This window comes from Pipistrellus kuhlii, unplaced genomic scaffold (assembly GCF_014108245.1).
Source record: "Pipistrellus kuhlii isolate mPipKuh1 unplaced genomic scaffold, mPipKuh1.p scaffold_m20_p_18, whole genome shotgun sequence".
Taxonomy (NCBI): Eukaryota; Metazoa; Chordata; class Mammalia; order Chiroptera; family Vespertilionidae; genus Pipistrellus; species Pipistrellus kuhlii.
In genome coordinates, this window is record NW_023425493.1 from 3,300,119 (window position 1) to 3,319,766 (window position 19,648).

The window sequence follows — 19,648 nt, forward strand, 5'->3', positions numbered from 1 at the left end:
TGGCACACTAGACAAAAAACTATTTTAATTGTATAAAATTATACATATAAAATACATAGAAAGTACTAAAAAGATAAGTAAAATCTTTAACACCAAAAGTGTACAGATCAGGGAACAATGTTTCTCAAGTTCTTCGGGATCGTACTGGCTGGTATTTGAGGAAAACAGTAAATCCAGGAGGTGCAAAGGAGAGTTCTTCCCATAACTCACACCCTTAACACCTCCCAGAGAAAGGGTAGAAGTGAAGGTTTCTGGTTTCTGGATCATAAATATCAGTAAAAACGGAATAGACACACCTGTTGCTGAATGCAGGAGCATCTGTGCCAACCCTACGTGTATTTCATGGAATCCAGAGAAGGGGCTTGGAGAATTCAAGGACGTCCCTGTCAAGCACTGGAGCATTTATTGCTAGATAATGATTTTGATCCCATAAATGATTTCAAAAGAGAGAAAGCTCACTTTCATCTTGTCCCCATCTGATCCAAAAGAGAATATTTGTGGCCTATTTCCTAACCTATTTCTGAAAGCAAAGTGTATAGTACATTAAATGGAAAGTCAAATTGTAGAAACATTAAACTTTCCAAGCTCACTTTAGAAAGTGCACCGAGCTATAATATTGTATTAAGGAGACTACAGAAACAAGGGGGGAATATATCGTAGGGAGATCTACAAAACATTCTCCCAAAGGTGAGTGTTTACCTATACTCCAGCTCATTCCTCTCCTCTTCCACCCAGGAGAGTGGTGGGGAAGAGAACAGTATTAAAAACACAAATAGCTGATCATTGATTCTCTTTCCCTTCCTGCAATCTCGAAACATTCCATTTAGGAAGTGCCATAATGCTAAAGTGTCATCTAATTTTAATTTACCTGATCATTTCATGCTCTAATAATCAATGTAGAGGAAGAGGAGAGAAAACAAAATAAATGTGAATCTAAGGCATGAACAGCTAAGGTAGCAGACAGCAGCAACTTGGTGGCAGTGAGAGGAACTTGGCCCTCATCAAATAGGACAGATAATCCTTCCCAAGAGCAAAATGATGGCAGGAGAGTGAGGAGGGAAATATGTTTTGCCTTCTACCAATCTCTTCAAGCAGGAAGGTCTAAATTCAGGGCTTAACCACACTAGGGGAGCCGGGGAGCAGGAGTGAAAAGGAATATTGAAAGATAAGCAACTTAACCCTGATTCCTTCTGTCATGTAGACTACATCCAGAAATCCGGACTATAGTATGGTCTCTATGGCCCAGAAGCAATGTAGGTGACAAATCCTTATGAAATGAGTTTATAATTTCTCTCTCGTTCCTTGGCACTTTCTCAGGAATGACTTTTAAAGTGGGAAGCCAGATCTCCAGTTCCTACCTTGTACCAATTGGAATCAGAGGCGGGGAAGGTAGTGGTGAAGAGGCATGGTGAGGTGTAGGTTAGGGGATATCATTACTGGAGGAACAGCTTGGTACCGAGTACGCCCAGCTCAAGATAAACCAAAGCTGCAGGCTTCATATTCATAACCTATTTGAGTCTACGAGAAAGAATGAATAGGGGTGAGTGGGGACAGAGTCCTTATTCAAACTCCCTGTTGTTTTAAAAGAAGGAGACATGAACAGCTCATCTTGTGCTGCTGAAATGACTACACAGAATTCCTGGCAGCAAAGCTCCAACGGCAGCTGCTCTTTTTGTAAAGTAGAGTGGGGATGTTTCAAATGAAAGTACATAAAAAAAAAACTAGAAAAAAGGATCTCTTAGCAAAAAGGAATCCAGGTGTAGGATGTATACATACATACGTATGTGTGTATATATATGTATATGTATATTTTTAAAGTATAAAATTGGGCCCGTATGTACAGAAATCATATGAAATCCTGGGAAGGACATTGAAAAGGCCCGGAGAGGCGGGCACTGGGTGCCTAGCAGTTGGAAGAGTGCATGTTGCCCAGCTGCCCAGCAGCCAGCATGAGGATGTCCTTCTTCTCCTTGTGGAAGCGCAGCTCCTTGCCTGCCAGCCGGGCCTCGTCCAGCTCCCGCTCCGTGGAGGCCAGCTCTCTGGACAGTGCCCCTGGCACGCTCTGCTCCCGGCTCACCCAGTCCAGTGCCATTTGGTGACGAATGTCATCGTCCAGGGCCCGGTGGGAATAGTGAGCCAACACTTCCTAGAGAGGGGAAGGAAATGTGAAGGTCACGGGCAAGGCGAAGGTTCATACCACACTGACCACCTGGGACTAGGGAGTCCCGAGTGGAGTCGGCACTTAGGCCCGCTAAGAAGATGGTTAAGAGAAATGTCCTTGTCGAGGATCCAGGGAAGGAAAAGAATCACAGCTGAGATTTAAACAGGAAGATAATAGGGGCAAAGAGGGCATTGTAAGTGGGGTGTCCATAGGCTGATTATTTCTAACACAACAGCCATCTCAAAACAGTCCCTCCGCCAGGCTTCCTTCCCCATCGGATCTCTTACCTGCCGAGAGCACTGTCTTTCCCTCATGGCCTTAAGGCTGCCATTCCAGTGCAGCAGCTGAAAAACTGTCATTAGCTCCTGGGGAAAGAAAGCATGAAGTGATTTAATCCTGGGAGGTGGCATCAGAATTACATGGGTAACTGTTCACAACACGTGTTTGCGGAAGCATCTCTTACACCAACTCTCATCTGCCCTCAGGGGAAGGAAGGTATTTCTATTCTGAAAAACATTTTAGCCCCGGCCACTGTGGCTCAGTTGGTTGGGCATTGTCCTCTGCATCAAAAGGTTGCTGGTTCAATTCCAGGTCAGGACACTTTACTCAAGTTGTAGGTTTGATCCCTGGTCAGGGTATCTATGAGAGGCAAACGGTCAATGTTTCCCTCTCACATGGATGTTTTTCTCTTTCTCCCTCTCCCTTTCTCTCTCTCTAAAGAGCAATAAAGCCCTAGCTGGTTTGGCTCAGTGGACTCAAAGGTCCCAGGGTGGATTCCAGCCAAGGCCACACACCTCGGTTGCCGGGTTGATTCTAGGTCATGGTTAGGTCAAGTGTGGGAGGCAACCAATCAATGTGCCTCTCTCACATCTCTCTGTCTCTTCCCTTCCCTTCCACTTTCTCTGAAACAAACAAACAAACAAACAAACAAATAAAAAAGCAGTGTTTCAAAAAACATTTTTTGAGCACTTTATTGTTTATTTGTAGGTTAGAACTCATATTGAAACTGTTGGTTTGAATGATCTAAATATATATTGACTTCTCATCAGAAAGTGCTTTGAGTATTAAAGGAAAAGTACTATTATACAGAGTGCTTCAACAAAGCACCTTAATTTTAATTGTCAGTTTATGACAGAATCTTCCAAAATACTGCATGAAAGAAAGAAAATGTTTATCATCTACTATGTGTTCCTTTAAAATTTTTTAAAATTATTATTGAGTATTACAGATTTCCCCATTTTCCCCCATGGCCCTCCTCCACCCAGTTCCTGCCCTGCCCCAGGCCTTCTGCACCCTCTATGTCCATAGGTAACGCACATGCAAATAAGTTCTCTAGTTAATATCTTCCCACCACCCCCTTTCTTCCCTTTCAGATTTGTCACTCCGTTCCATGTTTCCGTGCCTCTCCCTTCCTTCCAGTTGAGTATCAATGTGTTAGGGATTAGTAGGAGGCGCACACACACACACACACACACACACACACACACGCTATTAGAGCCAGGGAAGGAGATTGAAGAGTACCTGGAATTCCAACATTGACTTGCCCTTGTTGGATTCCAACATGAATCGGAAGGCACCAATCCCAGTATTGGGGTTGTCAGCTTCCTCCCTGTTGCCCTGTAACAGAAATAGATGAAGATTTTCAATTAGAATTATCCCCTCACACAGTACTGTCTGATAGAAACATAATTAGCATAAAGTACATCAATTTCAATAGCATATTTTATTTAGCCTAATATATGCAAAATATTATTTCAACTGTAATGCGTATAAAAATTATTAATGAAATATTTTTCTTTTTCTTGTGTTAAGTTTTCAAAATCTGGTGTCTCATGCTTACAGCACATCTCAATTCATAGGAGCCACATTTCAAGTGTTGATTAACTATGTGTGGCTAGTGGCTATTCTGCTGGTCATCACCTTAGAGGACTCCAACGTTGTCACACATTTTCACTCAGGTGACAGGTCAATCTGATCGTCCCCATCCTACAAGGGAGAACACTGACACAGAGAAATGCCCTGCTTTAGCCAAAATAACAGTGAGTTCAGCATGTGGGATTGGACTAGACTAGAGAGCATTGGGCAAATGCATTTTATTTTTAAATATACTTTTAAAAAACTGATTTCAGAGAGGAAGGAAGAATGATGAGAGAGAATCATTTATCGGCTACCTCCTGCACGTCCCCTATGGATGGCAGAGCCCACAAGTGGGGCATGTGTCCTTACTGGGAATTGAACTGTGACCTCCTGGTTCACAGGTCAACACTTAACCACTGAGCCACACTGGCCAGGCTGGGTAAATGCATTTTAAAGGGAGACAGTAGGAACCATAAGCATGGCAAATTCTGGGTAGCAGTTTGGCCTCCTGAACATTTACTATGTGTCTTCTCATTCACCCCATTTACCTCATGTGTCTTCTCATTCACCACATTTACCTCATGTGGTGAATGAGGCTGCAGGGCTATAACAAATACATAATCCTACCTGTAAGCCTAGTGTGTGCAAAAAAACCCCCAAAATACAATATAGAAGGTAAGAGCATGGACTGAAGCTCCTCATAGTCTTGTGACCTTGGTGAAGTCATTTAACCTCATGCTTTTCAGTTTCTCCATCTGAAAAATGGGAATAATCATAGCTCTACCTTATAGGATAGTTTTGAGAATTAATTAAGTTAAAACATTTTAATTTAAAAAGTAATAAATCTGATTTAAAACTCTTATCATATACAACGTGGGTGCATAATTGTACTGGATCTGGTGTTCAGTTACACAATCTAAATCCACACTGGTATTTGCTCTAATTTGGTGCAATTTGGTGATAATTTAATATTATTTAGTGAGCTCTGGCCAGGCAGCTCAGTTGGTTAGAGTGTCATCCCAATATGCCAAGGTTGTGGGTTCAATACCCAGTCAGGGCACATATAAGGATAAACCAATGAATGTATAAATAAGTAGGATAGTAAATGATTTCCCCCCCCCCCTTCCTCCTTCTCTCTCTAAAAAAAAAAAAAAAAAAAATCAATGAAAAATATAATTGAGGTTAATTCCAGGTCCCAGGGCTGGCTGGAATTTACAAAAGAAAGGTTTTGGTGGTGACTAATAAGAGTATTGGTTTATTGGTGATCTTTTTGTCAATCTGATCGAGGAAAGAAAGGCCAGGAGACTACTGGGAACACAGGGACCCAACTTTCTCCTCCTGCTTCCTGAGAAGTCGCTTGCTCTTTCTAGCCAGTTCCACACCATACACCCCACCTCTCAGCATAGAACTTTATTCTGCTCTCTTTGAGGAAGGGGACAGGTAGAGGTCAGGAGCCAATCAAGTTATACCCAAATTCAGTTTATTGAGGGGCACTGTATTATGAGATTTTACTGTATTTATATCACACCTAAAATAATGCAGACATTTAGTAAGAACACCATAAGGGCTTGCAAACTATCATTCTTTATTTTCATTGTGTTAGAATCAATTGTGTCAGAACTACTCAAGATCATCCCATATTGTTTTGTGGATCATGAGAAACAATCGGGTCACATGTAGCTAATCTTTGTGGTGAAGCAAAGATCACAACATTTGGATTTAGAAATAAAAAGCTAGAAGGAGGAAGGAAACAGGTAATCTTCACTGTTAGGATTTAGGACTCTGAAGCAATCAACCATGCTATTTTTGCCTATAATTGTTCAATATGATACGTTACTCAGTACTTCCAACATTTTCCATGCTGTGGCACCTAGACAGGAATCATATCTGTGCAGCTAGCTGGGACATACAGAGGAGATTGTTGGCAGAGCGGCCTGCCAGCAGAGGCTGTGGGGCAGAGGAAGCCACATGTCCCAGGCCCGGCTGAGAGGATCAATAGCATGGCACGCCTGTAACCTATCTGGAGCACACACAGAGCAGCATGGCACACCAGTTGGGAAGTTCTACCTTAAATGACACTTACACACTTCACATGGCTAGGAATGAACCTCACTTATTCAATAAATATCACAGAACACTTGGTAAGGGGTAGAAAAGGTCTCTTTCTGTCTCTGAATGTAATTATGTCTGGATGTCTGGAATTTCATGGTCAACTTGAACCCTGAGGGAGACTGCCCAAGGACAAAGCCAACCACTAGACGGCTGAGTGGAGATGGAAAGGATTTGGGCAGTTGATGACATTCTTGATCCACAAAATCAGCCAGACCTGAAATCTTCTCTACCTCTGAACCTCCTGTCTGTCATGTTAGATAATAAATTTCCTTCTGTTACTTATTTCCTTAGATAAGTCAATTTGAAGTGATATTTTCTATTACTTACATCCAAAGGTATCTAAAGAGATGACATGTGCTAAGTGCTTGAATATATTCTCTTTTATCCAATTATCCCATGTGATAGGCAAATTGTTATCCTATTTTACAGATGAGGAAACCGAGACTTAGATTAAATAATTTGCTCAAAGTCACATAGCTAGTAGAACCATAATATCAAAACAAGAATCAGAGCCTCTGGTCACAATCCCTCATTCTATAATCCAAATTAACATTTTGTTTTATTAGGTAATGAGTGAAAAATATATTTTCTTAATTTTAATTGGCTTTGATTAATATAAAAATGTTTTTCTTCCTGCAGATACTACTGGGTAAAGAGTAATGGGAGAAGAACAGCTGGAGCCTAGGTAACAAAGAGAAGCCAACTTATGATTTAAAGTGCTCAACACTGCCCTAGCTGGTTTGGCTCAGTGTATAGAGCATCGGCCTGTGGACTGAAGGGTCCTGGGTTTGATTCTGGTCAAGGGCACATGCCTGGGTTGTGGGCTCCATCCCCAGTAGGGGGTGTGCAGGAGGCAGCCGATCAATGATTTCTTCTCATTATTAATGTTTCTATCTCTCTCTTCCTGGGCCTAATTAATGAAAAAATATTTTTAAAAATTTAATAAATGAAGTGCTCAACACTACTCCACAAAATAGATAACTGAAGCAGTTCAGTATATGTAATTACACCTTAAATGCAAAGAGGATAAAAACAGAAAGTCCATCAGACTTTATCAGCCTGTCAGTGAACTTGTGGGAGGGAGAAGGTAGTGTTAGATGCACTGTAAACTAGAAAAGTCTATAAGTTGGCTTGGGTTCCAGTCTTGGATCTACTACTTACTAGCACTATCACTACAGGCAAAACTTTACTCCTGTGTTTTTAGTTTTCTTCATCTGTAAAACAGGGGCAATGATAGTACTTACACATCACAGGATTATTGTTAATACTGTAATACATATAAATATTACATTTATTACATATATGTAATACATATAAATCCCTAGAACTATCCCTGGCACAAAGTAAATAATTAGAATTAGCTATGGTTAGTCGTCATCTTCATCATCATCATCATCATCATTTGAAAGAACAAACAAGTGTTCTTTTTAAAGAGAATAAATAACTTATTCTTCCCATTCCTAGAAAGGATAAAAGCCAAGACACTGTATTATGAAGTATTCTTTATGTTATTTGTTAATATAATAAAATAATGGAGGCAGGAGACACATGACAATAAAAAGTCAGCTAAAAAGAAAGGACAGCGAAGGAAGAAGGAGCTAAGGTGTGCAGGAGGCAGAACTGGAAAAAACAAAATTCTAGCTCAACTTTCGTTTCATAATATCTCTAAAATTGCAAAAATCTTGAATTAAAGGTTTCTAGATACCAAATGTTAAAGAAACGAAATAGCAACACAGACATAAGCACACATACAGAATGAGAGACTGAGACCTGTGGCGCATGTAATACAGAAGAGTGACGGAGAGAAAGCAGAGCAGAGACGTAGCCAGGAAATAAAACAAGAAGAATCCATGCCCTGTTTCCAACAGGCAGGACCTCCCAACCGCCAGGTCTCCCGCCTCCCACCTCCTTCCTTCCACTCCCAGTAACTCACATTGAAGGACGCCAGGGCCTCAGAGACGCTCTTCTCAATGAACTCATCCGTGATCCTCCGGGAAGGATGTTCGTTAAACACAGAGTTCATTAGCGCAATCTTCGCAGCGCTCCGCCGGGCCTCCGCTTTTGTGGGGCAAAACTAGGCAGGGAGAGAGAGCACATGTGTATGTGTGCGTCTGAGAGAGAGAAGGCGTGACAGGAGGGAAACACTTTGGATAGAAGACACTTGGACACTCTGGATAAATCACTGGCTCATCACGCACTCCAACGTTTTTATTGTACATGGTGGGGGCATTGGGAAACGTAATTTTGATTCGACATCCTGAAGTTATTAAAGAACTGGAGATGGCTACAGCTCATACCAAATTGAAAGCAGAATGAGGAAGGCTGCTGAAGTCAGCATATAATCACTGGGTAGGAAAAATAGCCCTGTTTAAACTGTCAACAGAATTAATTATTCAAAAGCCAGAGTCTGGCCAGCCGGTTAGAAATCTGTGTCTTGTTCTCTTGTTCTGTGTATAGGCGAGACTTTTCCTCCCTCTGGATAACCCAAGGTGAGAACAGACTGTGTCTAGGCTGCTTCTGCAGTGGGGACGCCAGTCTCATCCGGGACTCTCGTCTCGGCCTTCCCTTTAGCTTGAGCAGTTCCCCCAGTGATGTAATGAACCCAGGAGCTATCCCCGAGCAGAGCCCAGGGGCTGAAGAAGGCATCTGTAGGCTTTATCCCTTGGGGACAGAGGAGAAGAGTGGTGTCTAGAGGAAAGGAAGGCTGACCTAATGAAAGCAAGAAGAATTAAAAATTCATATTTTCACATTGTATCCAACAATGGTGGACAGTCTGATTTCATCATTTAACCTCAGTCCCCTAGGCACCAGAGTAATCCTTTTTAAAAAATATATATATTTTATTGATTTTTTACAGAGAGGAAGAGAGAGGGATAGAGAGTTAGAAACATCGATGAGAGAGAATCATTGATCAGCTGCCTCTTGCACACCCCCTACTGGGGATGTGCCCGCAACCAAGGTACATGCCCTTGACCGGAATCGAACCCGGCACCTTTCAGTCCCCAGGCCGACACTGAGCCAAACCGGTTTCGGCCACAGTAATCCTTTATAATTCATCTTCACTGGCTGCTTCAGAGGCCTCCGTACCCTTCATCATTTAAAAATCTATATACATTTTCATGGATTTGAGAGAGGATGTGAGAGGGAGATAGAAATATCAATGATGAATGAGAACCGTTGATCAGGCATGTGGCTCAGCAGGTGAGCATCAACTGCTGAGCCACACCCAGCTGGGCCCCTTTGTCACTTAAGGGTTAGAGAAAAGGAGGTAAGTGATGTTACACTTTTCAAAAGTAGCCCAGGATAGGTTTGCTACTCAACCATCCTTCATTATCAATAATTCCCAATTTCCTTTAGCTGACAGGTCTCTCTGAGACAGCATACGGAGCTTGCTACATTAACCCTAAATCTTGCTTTCTCAATTTCTCTGTTTCTACTTTTCTATTTATTAACCTGCTGTCCACTGTACTGCCTAATGCTGTTTCTGAGAGGTCGTCGATGAAAAAAAACAATGGAAGAAATTTCAGCTGCCAAAGTGAATATAAAACAGACTATCCAAAGGAGCCACAATAGATAATCCTACTCTTTCAGGAAATAAGAGAAATCAAATTACTACAATGGTTCAGCTTTGGGCATCACCATAAAATAATCAAGTCCTTATTCAGCAATATGATGACGTACGAGAAGGAAAGGAAAGAAGAGAAAGCATAAACATTAGTCATTCTGGGCACATACTTATTTCTCTGAAATGGCTTGAGGCTGTAAGGGGAAATGTAGCTATAATAAATGAAGCTTCCTGAGGGCCATTTCTATTTGGGGCAGGAACTGAGTTGCAATGGCACTCATTCATGCGACAGATTTATTAAGTGCCTAGTTAAGTGCTGAGTTTCATGGTAGGGATTCAAACTGAACAAGGGCCCTGGCCAGTATGTCTCAGTTGGTTGGAGCACCGTCCCATACACCAAAAGGTGGCAGGTTGGCCCTAGCTGGTTTGGCTCAGAGTATAGAACATCAGCCCACAGACAGAAGGTCCTGGGTTTGATTCCGGTCAAGAGCACATACCTCAGTTGCAGACTTGATCTGGCCTGTGCAGGGGGTAACCAATCTATGTCTCTCTCTCACCTCCATGTTTCTTTCTGTCTCTCCCCCTCCCTTCCACTCTCTCTAAAAATCAGTGGAAAAATATTCTGTCTTTGTGTCTTTTTCTCCTTCCCTCTTTCCATTCCTCTCTCTCTTTAAAAAAAAAAATCAATAAAATTCAATAAATAAATTAATTTTTTAAAACTGAACAAGGAAGAAAACAGATGCTATCTCTGCCTCCATTAATGCCATCCCCAGGAGAGAGAAACAATTAAGGTATGTTAGGAGAAGTTCAAGGTGTATAGAAGCACACAGCAGGGCTTATAACTTTGTCTAAGGGCCACACAAACCATATGGAAAACAGAACAAAAGTGTCTATTCTCTTTTCCAAATTCCTATTCAGACTCTAAGTTAACATTTCAGAGGGCTTCCTTCCTATCTGTAATGTAAAGAATCAATCTTTGATGATAATATTTATGCTACTCAGATTTCTCATTACCCTGTGATAGCAACCACTCTTCACCATCATATATTACAGGTCTTTCATATAATTGTAGAATGCTAATACCAGAAAGACTTTAGAACATTGAACCTCCCTCTTTCATATGACAGATGGAAAAACTGAGGCCCAGAGAAGTTACCTGACTTGCCTGCTGGCAGTCAAGGGAATGAGAATGTGAATCTCCTCACTCTTAGCTGGTAATGTTTCCACCATTTATAGTCCCTCCCTTTTGATCTCTTAGAGAACCCAAACATCGCTTTCCTTAGTAAATGCTTATTGAAACATACCTGGGGCGAGGAGTATTAGTCTACATTCTCAAAAAGAGATGGCAGGTTGTTGAAAAGCCAGATCAGAACATGGGTTTGGTGCTGATAGTCTGATATACTAAATAAGGGCATTATTAATCACTGTTCAAATTCAAACTGGGTTGCCTCTTTGCAGGCTAAAAAGAAAAGCACGTGATTGAGGCTCCTATGTGGTCAAATGAGCCTGAGATGCTGACCAGAATGATTGGCCCAGAACTGGTTCAGGTCTTCAAATAGTGATTGAATGGCCAAAGTAATAGAGAAAGCCATTACTAGCACCTAAGCAATTATCTTTTTTCTTTTATTAAATTTATTAGGGTTAATAAATGTTTAAATGCTTTTAAATGGTGATAGGTAGGGAGCTAAGGAGGGTAGACTAACACACTGATTAGGGTCAGCAGGGTCATGTAGATTTCAAGTGCACATTTCCATGACACGTGATCTGTATGTTTCATTGTAAGCGCACCACCCAAAGTCGAAGCAGTTACCTCTGCTACTGCAGCTTTACAACTCTTACCTGGAAACTCCCAAAGCAACTCCCCCCAGGCAGGGTGACGTAGCAGACATAGGGAGGGGTGTTGGAGGGAACCATCTCATAAACCACAAGAGCCCCGTTCTTCAAGTCAGCCCCCCGGGACTGCTTCATCTGCCAGAACTCCTGAAGTGCTTCCACCACGTTCACTGCAAAAGAGGAGGAGTTAGTGCAGCAACGAGAACAGTTCCACATGGCGCTCTGCTTGAATAGAGGATCTGCTACCTGTGCCTACGTTAAAGAGTTTACCCTGCTAAGTCTCTTTAAAAGCATTTAAAATTTAATAAATTTAGACTGATTAGGTCTATTTGCATGCCTGCCCTCCTCCCCACCTTTCTAGTGTACATTTTCATTCATTCAAAGGAAGGAAACTTAAACATTAAAGGTCAGCAGACCATTATCGCTGCCTGATGAAGTGCAAGTAGATTATTCCACAATTAGCCAGCTGCCCTAGAACAGTAATAGTCATCACGACAATAAGTGTTAACAGGTACTGAACACTTACTGTATGTCACCCATTTCACCACCTTGTGAAGCAGATACTTTAAAATATATATTTTTAAAATTGAGACAGAGAGGAAGGGAGGGAGAGACAGAAACATCAATGATGAGAGAGAATCATTGATCTGTTGCTTCCTATACACTGCCCACTGGAGATCAAGCCTGAAACCTGAGCATGTGCCCTGACCGGGATTGAACTGTGACCTTCTGGTTAACAGGCTAATCTCAACCTGGAGGATTTCACAGATGAGGGAAATGAGGCATAGAGAAGTTAAATAACTTGCCCAAGGATGTAATAGCTAGAAAGCAGCAGAGCAAGAATTCAAACCCAGGAAGTCTTGGTTGTAGTCAATGTTGTTAACCATTATATAATATTGCCTTCAAGGAAATATAGTCATATTAGCCATTTTCAAGTGTATGCTTCTGGCAAGCAAACTCATGGTCAGATTTCTTTTACCTCCTGGAACACTATGTGTATATTATTTATATGTATATTATTTATATACTAGTGGCCCGGTGCACAAAATTTGTGCACGGAGGGGGGGTTTCCTCAGCCCAGCCTGCACCCTCTCCAATTGGGGGCCCTTTGGGGGATGTTTGACTGTGAGATTGGGCCTAAACTGGCAGTCAGACATCCCTCTCACAATCTGGGTCTGCTGGCTCCTAACCGCTCACCTGCCTGCCTGCCTGATTGCCCCTAACTGCTCTCCCCTGCAGCCTGATCTTGCCTACAACAGCCATCCCCTGCCGGCCTGTTCTTGCCCCCAATGGCCTTCCCCTGCTGGTCTTATCTGCCCCCAACTTCCCTCCCCTGCTGGCCTGATCTCATCCCTAATTGCTTTTCCCTGCCAGCCTGATCACCTCTAACTGCCTCTGCCTGCCTGATTGCCCCTAACTGCTCCTAACTGCCTGATTGCTCCCAACTGATGAGCTGGCGGACAAGGCCGGGCTGCAGTGGCACAGAGGTCCACTGATCCCCGCAGGCCAGGCTGAGGGACCCCACTGGTGCACGAATCAGTGCACTGGGCCTCTGGTATATTATCTATGTATATATATATATGAGAGAGAAAGAAAGAGAGAAATGAATTTCTCTTCTGAGGCTTTCTTTAGACATAGATACTTTTTGGAGAAACTGTATATATTCCTCCTCAGGTCTGCTGCAATCTCCTCTCAATCTTGCTGGGTATGGCAAGATTTCAAGGCTGTGTCTGCTCTGTACTTGGGCCATTTCTCAGGATTGTGTTTGCAGCAAGAAACCTTGACAGATGAGATAATATCTTTCTGTGGGACAAAGAACAAACTTTCAACCTTGGACTTGGGAGGCAAAGGGAATTGGTGCAAACAAACATGATGCTCATGCTACTTGCTGTGCTAGGAGTAATAAAGCCCTTTGTTTTTGAACCAGAATTTCTTGACTTCTACCAGCATCTTTGAAACAGTAACCAGCCAACTATTAGCTATAAATAGGGTAAAATCAAACTCCAGACCCTACACTGTATTCCAGAACAGTGGCCCTCAGCCTCCTAGTACTCGGGCCCAATTATTTCACAAATATATATTGAGTACCTACTCTGTGCTAGACTCTGTGCTGGCTAGGCTATAAGAGTGAGCAAACCCATAGACTGCTCCTTTTCCTTATGGAGCTTATAGTCTAAAGGTGGAGAGGGATATTAAAATAGCCAGTGTGAGATGTGCTATAAAGAGGGGGTAGATGGCGAGAAATGTTACAGCAACATCTGACCTACTTAAGAAGTCACCCTGAGGAGGAGATATTTAAGCTCACATATGCATATGAATCCACTAGGCAAAAAGGTGAGAGACTAGTGCTCCGAGCAGAAGGAATGGCGTGTACAAAGGGTCTATAGCAGCCCGGAATATGGTGAATAAAGGGACTAGCGTGTCTAGAAGAGCGAGAGCGAGGGGAAGTAGAATACCAGATGAGGTTGCAAAAGGATGCAGGGACCAGACCAGGTTGGGTCTTCAGGCCATGATGGAGGGCTGGCTCTATCCTGAGAGCAGTGGGAAGCCACGGAGGGTTTTATGTGGAAGGAGGGATGGGATCAGTTTGCCTTTGGAAAGGATCACTTTCACTCTAGGGTTCAAACATTTTAAATGGCTTTAACTAAAGCCTCATAATAATAAGCCATCATAAATATCCTCCAATATCTTGCAACATGACCACTTTCTACTCCCAGTTACAAGGACTCGTTCATCCTTTTTAAAAATTGAACTGATTGTGGTAACATTGTTGAATAGAATTATATAAGTTTCAGGGGTAAAATTCTATGGTACATCATCTGTCATTCATCCTATAAAATAAAAGCATAATATGCTAATTAGACTGGACATCCTCCCAGAAGACATTCCTAATGAAGCCGGGCTGTGAGGGAGGCCTGGGTCCTGGGTGCCAGAGGGAAGCTGGTGCCAGCAGCTGGGGGAAGGAAGGCCTACTCTTGCACAATTTTTGTGCATCAGGCCTCTAGTTCTTTTATACTAGAGACCTGGTGTATGAATTCATGCACCAGTGGGGTCCCTCAGCCTGGCCTGCAAGAATCAGGCTGAAACTGTCTCTCCAACATTCCCTAAAGGGTCCTGGATTGTGAGAGGGCACAGGGCAGGCCAAGGGACCCCACTGGTGCAAGATAGAGGGCTCCAGGGCATGTCCAGCCTGTCTCACCGAGTTCCGATAGGCTGGACCCCAGTAGCAAGCTAACCTACTGATTGGTTGAAGTGTCTGCCCCCTGGTGGTCAATGCACATCCTAGCAACTGGTCAAAGGGTCAGACACTTGCATATTAGGCTTTTGATATATAGGACTGTGTTAGTTTAGGTCTGTCTTATAGAAGACAGCAAGATGGGTAGATATGCAGGACATTTATTGGGGAGGAAGTGAGAGAAGGGAGAGCATTTAGACTATGCTGAAGGTGTGACACCTGTGGAAGGAGAGAGGGAAGGAAGGAGGTTTGGAGGTGAGAGACTGCGGCACAGTTCTCAGAAAGGTTTGGCCAGGCCAGTGGGAAGTCTTCCTGCCAAAAGAGTCCCATGTCTCACCAGGCACCACCTGAGTTAGTACCCCTGCTGCTCAGTCCCTGGCTGGGAATCGCCTACAAGATATGTAGGCTCAGTGCAAATATGGTGATGGACCTGGAGAGGACACAAGGTAAGGCTGTCAGTCAATTATGCTCCCTGCAGCAGGCGACATGGACAGCACATTTTCTTCCTTTTAAAATTCATATTGGTGAGAGGGGTGAGGAGCGGAGGAGAGAGAGAGAGGGGGGGGGGAGGGAGGGAGAGAGAGAGAGAGAGAGAGAGAGAGAGAGAGAGAGAGAGAGAGAGGGAGAGAGAGTGATTTGTTCATGTATTCATTGGTTGATTCTTATATGTGCCCTGACCGGGGATTGAACTCACAACCTTGGTGTAGCAGGATGATGCTATAACCAACTGAGCTACCGGCCACATTTTCATGGCTGCCACACACACGTTAAGCAAACTTGTGAGCATGTGATAGGCGCATTGCTCTATTTTAGGCGTTAGGGAATCAAATATAAACAACATACATTCCCTGCCAGCAAGGCGTTAAAAAGCTGGCGGCCAATGACAACTGTTATCTCCCCTGCTCCACATCTGAAGCCTGCACTCCACGCACCAGCCAGAGTCCGAAAGGCAGCATAAGCTCTTTGCTAATTCCCTGCATTTACCCGACTTTTTAGAATGCGCACTCTTCCATGAAAAGACGGCATGAAAAGGAAACTCTTTCCCACCCTCCGTTTTGGCAGGGCTTCTTCAAAGGTCACTGCCGCCCAGAAAGCTCAGCCATGTTTGTTCTTTCCTTTGAGATCCTTTCAGGCCCAGCTCCCGCTTTGAGACGATTTAACACAATGTGCGGGATGACAGCTCTGCTTCCATGCAAACCGCAGGGCGGGTGAGGAGATAAAGGAAGGAGGAGAGAGCACAGAGCGGGGAAGGTCTGTCAGAAAGCATATGGCCATGTGACATCCAGTTAAGCCCCTCTCGGCACAGAGCACAGGACTATTTTTTAATGATTTCTCAAAGCCAGAGGAAATGGGGAGCCTCGTTTTGGAAATGGGAATATGAAATGGGAAATTGGGCAAGTGCTCAGGAAAAAAAAAAAAAAAAAAAGCAATCAACTGTGATCTGCATCTGAAAATGCTCGTAGACTCGCTTATGTTTAGAGCTGAGAGGGACTGCAGGGATGATCCAGTCCAGCGCAGGCTAAGGCCGGGAAGGACTGGCTCCGCCTCTCACAGCTGTGGCAGGGCTGGGGGTGTGAGTGTAGATATCCCGATGCCATTGCTTTTCAATCTGGGAATCTTAACCCAGTGGCGGAGGCCCAGTCCATGGTTAAGCTCTATGGGGATTCAAAATCCTCCGAAAACTCTAGGAGAATTCTGTGTGTGCACATGCATACCAGTATTTATGTGTGTGTGTGTGTGTGTGTGTGTGTCTGGCGGGTGCTGCTCATAGTTTTATAAGGTTTCCAGTGAGTAACCATGGATATAAATAATGGGTTACATAAGAATGGTTAAAGAGCGGTGCGGTGGGGGAGGGTAGCAAGGACTGAGGCCTGCACAGCTGACAGCGACACTTGCTTTTTGGAAGCCACGGATGGAGGCTGGGCTGGGAGGGAGGAGAAAGACCAAGATACAGGAATATTTAATTACTTGTTCCGTGATGTTAAATAGCAACAAACAGACAAAAATAAAGAGAAATTTTGGTTTTGCTTTAGGAGATAAAATATTACGTGAATGTCTGAGTGGAATGAGGGGTTTAGATTGCACATCCACCAGAGTAAAAACATGAAAACAACACAGGAAACGGCCGTGAACATTTTATATCCCAAAATAAACACAGTTCTGTGGTGGGAGCATGGGTAAATAGATAATGAAATTGAAAGGTGAGTGAGAACCAAGGCTGGCCTCACTGAACTCACATGGAAGCTGGTGAGCAGTATTTTGCCTGACATTTTCTGCTTCCCTTTGTAGGGTTACCCCTGAATGGGCCACAGTGCACAGGCTCTCTGGAAGGAAGGGCCTGCAATGCGACAGTGACCTTGGGAGAGTGCTGCGGTGCCGTGAGTGATGCCCCTGCCACGAGGTCCACGTCCTAATCCTTGCAGCTGTGCAGGTGACCTCATATAACAAAGACTGCGTAGGTGTGATTAAGTTAATGATCTTAAGATGGGGAGATTAAAGATGACAGCAGAGGTAAACAACTGGTCTGCCGCCTTGCACAACAATTTAAAAACTAAAACTAGCTGAAACCGGTTTGGCTCAGTGGACAGAGCGTCGGCCTGCGGACTGAAAGGTTCCAGGTTTGATTCGGTCAAGGGCATGTACCCTGGTTGCGGGCACACCCCCAGTAGGGGGTGTGCAAGAGGCAGCTGATCAATGATTCTCTCTCATCGATGTTTCTAACTTTCTATCCTTTTCTCTTCCTCTCTGTAAAAAAAAAAATCAATAAAATATATTTAAAAAATAAAAATTAAAACTAATATAAAGGACATCTATCACCGAAAACCACAGGAAGGCTGGCTGAAAGAGAGAGGACTGCAAGCGCTGAAAAGCTGAGGAGCCTAGGTACGGAGGCACGTGAATTGGGCTGGAGGCAGGCCACTGGGCATGAGGCTTTTTTCAACCAGAAGGGAAACAAGCTCCCTATCACTTTGAAATCCAGTTTCTAGGGTCACGTGGGGGACCCAGACGCCTACGGGGAGAAGCTGGTCTGTCGGCCATTGGGTCCGAAAGTGAGGGTGACTCTTGCAGAGGTGCGCGCAGCAATCATTGTTTACTGCGCTGGATGGCAGGGACAAGGGGACTTGGAAACACAGAAGGGCAGGGAAGGCTGAGGCAGCCATCGTTGTTAGCCACGCCCCAACCTAGTGATGTCCTAAGACCCCGCCCCACCTTGAGGCCCCACCCGCACATTCTACAGACCCACCCAGGCACCACACAGCTGCTTTTGCATATAAATGGCCTGTATACAATATAAACTGCAAAGTTTCCTTATTGTAGTGGTTATCACGTTCACCTAACAATATAAACTGCAGCTCCTGCAACAAAACCGCCAAGTCCCAAGCAAACAGGAGAAACTGTAGTTCTTGTGGTAGCTCCTGCAGGGCGGCCTCAGACAGTAGCTGAATCCCATTGGAAATCCAGAAGCCAGTGTTCCTAGTGGTCAATTTCAACCACTCACACCCATAAGTGACACATTTGGGAGACGGACTCAGTAAGCACCAAAGCCCCACGGAAACAAACCATGTCTCCAGCACAGCAGTTCTTCCTTCATAGACACAGCGGCTCCTCACAGACAATTGGCCTGCAGGTCAGTTCCTCCCAGAGTACCAATAGCAACCAAGGCTTAATTACACCAAGACTTTGCACTCAGCCCACAAAGGGATGTAGAAAAGCAACCACCTCAGGTGATTGGGGAAGCTGAGCTACTGGCCCCTATAGGTCACCGACCACACAAAGCCACTCCATCAGCCAAAATAAGAAGACACAGAAACATGTCACGAATGGGAGAGATGGAGGAAAGTAAACTACTGGACGACACCGAGTTCAGAATCACATTTATAAGATTACTCAAGAATCTTCTAAAAACCTTTGAGAAACTTGATGAGACCTCCAAGAAGCTTTGTGAGACCTTCAAGGACCTTAATGAGAATACAAAAAAAAAAAAAAAAAAAAAAAAAAAAAAAGGAAAAGGAAAAGGACCAGTCAGAAATTAAGCATACACAGTCTGAAATAAAGAATATACAGAAACTCAACTATAGATCAATGTACCCCAAGAATCAACCAAAGATCTGGAATATAAGGAAGAAAAAATCACCCAACCAGAGAGGCAGGAAGAAAGAAGAATCCAAAAGTGTGAGGATAGTGTAAGGAGCCTCCAAGATGACTTAAAACATACCAACATCCGGATTTTTGGGGTGCCAGAAGAGAGTGAGCAGGATATTGAAGGCCTATTGAAAGAAATAATGACAGAAAACTTTCCCTACCTGGTAAAAGAAATAGACTTATAAGTTCAGAAAGCGCACAGAACCCCAAGCAAGAGGAATCCAAAGAGGAACACACCAAGACACATCATAATTAAAATGCCAAGAACAAAAGACAAAGAGAAAATCTTACAAGCAGCAAGAGAAAAACAGCTAGTTACCTACAAGGGAGTACCCATATGACTGTCAGCTGATTTCTCAACAGAAACTATGCAACCCAGAAGGGAGTGGCAAGAAATATTCAAAATGATGAACAACAAGAACCTACAACCAAGATTACTCTTCCCAGCAAAGCTATCATTCAGAATTGAAGGTCAGTTAAAGAGCTTCACAGATAAGAAAAAGCTAAAGGAGTTCATCAACACAAAACCAGGATTATATGAAATACTGAAGGGTATGCTTTAAGAAGAGGAAGAAAAAAAAGGTAAAGGTGAAAATTATGAACAACAAAAAGACATCAAATACATACCTACCAACAAGTGAATTAAAAATCAAGTGAATAAAAAAATCTGAAGAACAAAATGGACTGGTGAATATAATAGAATCAGGGACATAGAAAGGGATTGAACTAACTATTCTCAGGG

The 19,648-nt window shown here is 43.4% G+C and overlaps 1 protein-coding gene across 1 annotated transcript in view; it reads right to left on the minus strand.

Annotated features, from left to right (window-relative positions):
• LIX1L (limb and CNS expressed 1 like) overlaps positions 1-19,648 on the minus strand; it is a 25,306-nt gene continuing 5,658 nt past the window's right edge. Inside the window, exons 2-6 of the mRNA XM_036442749.2 lie at positions 11,535-11,698; positions 8,064-8,204; positions 3,683-3,778; positions 2,449-2,526; positions 1-2,146 (exon numbers count right to left, since the gene is read on the minus strand). Of these exons, the coding sequence (XP_036298642.1) occupies positions 1,904-2,146; positions 2,449-2,526; positions 3,683-3,778; positions 8,064-8,204; positions 11,535-11,698 (722 nt within the window). The 3' untranslated portion in view covers positions 1-1,903. The remainder of the gene's footprint in view (positions 2,147-2,448; positions 2,527-3,682; positions 3,779-8,063; positions 8,205-11,534; positions 11,699-19,648) is intronic.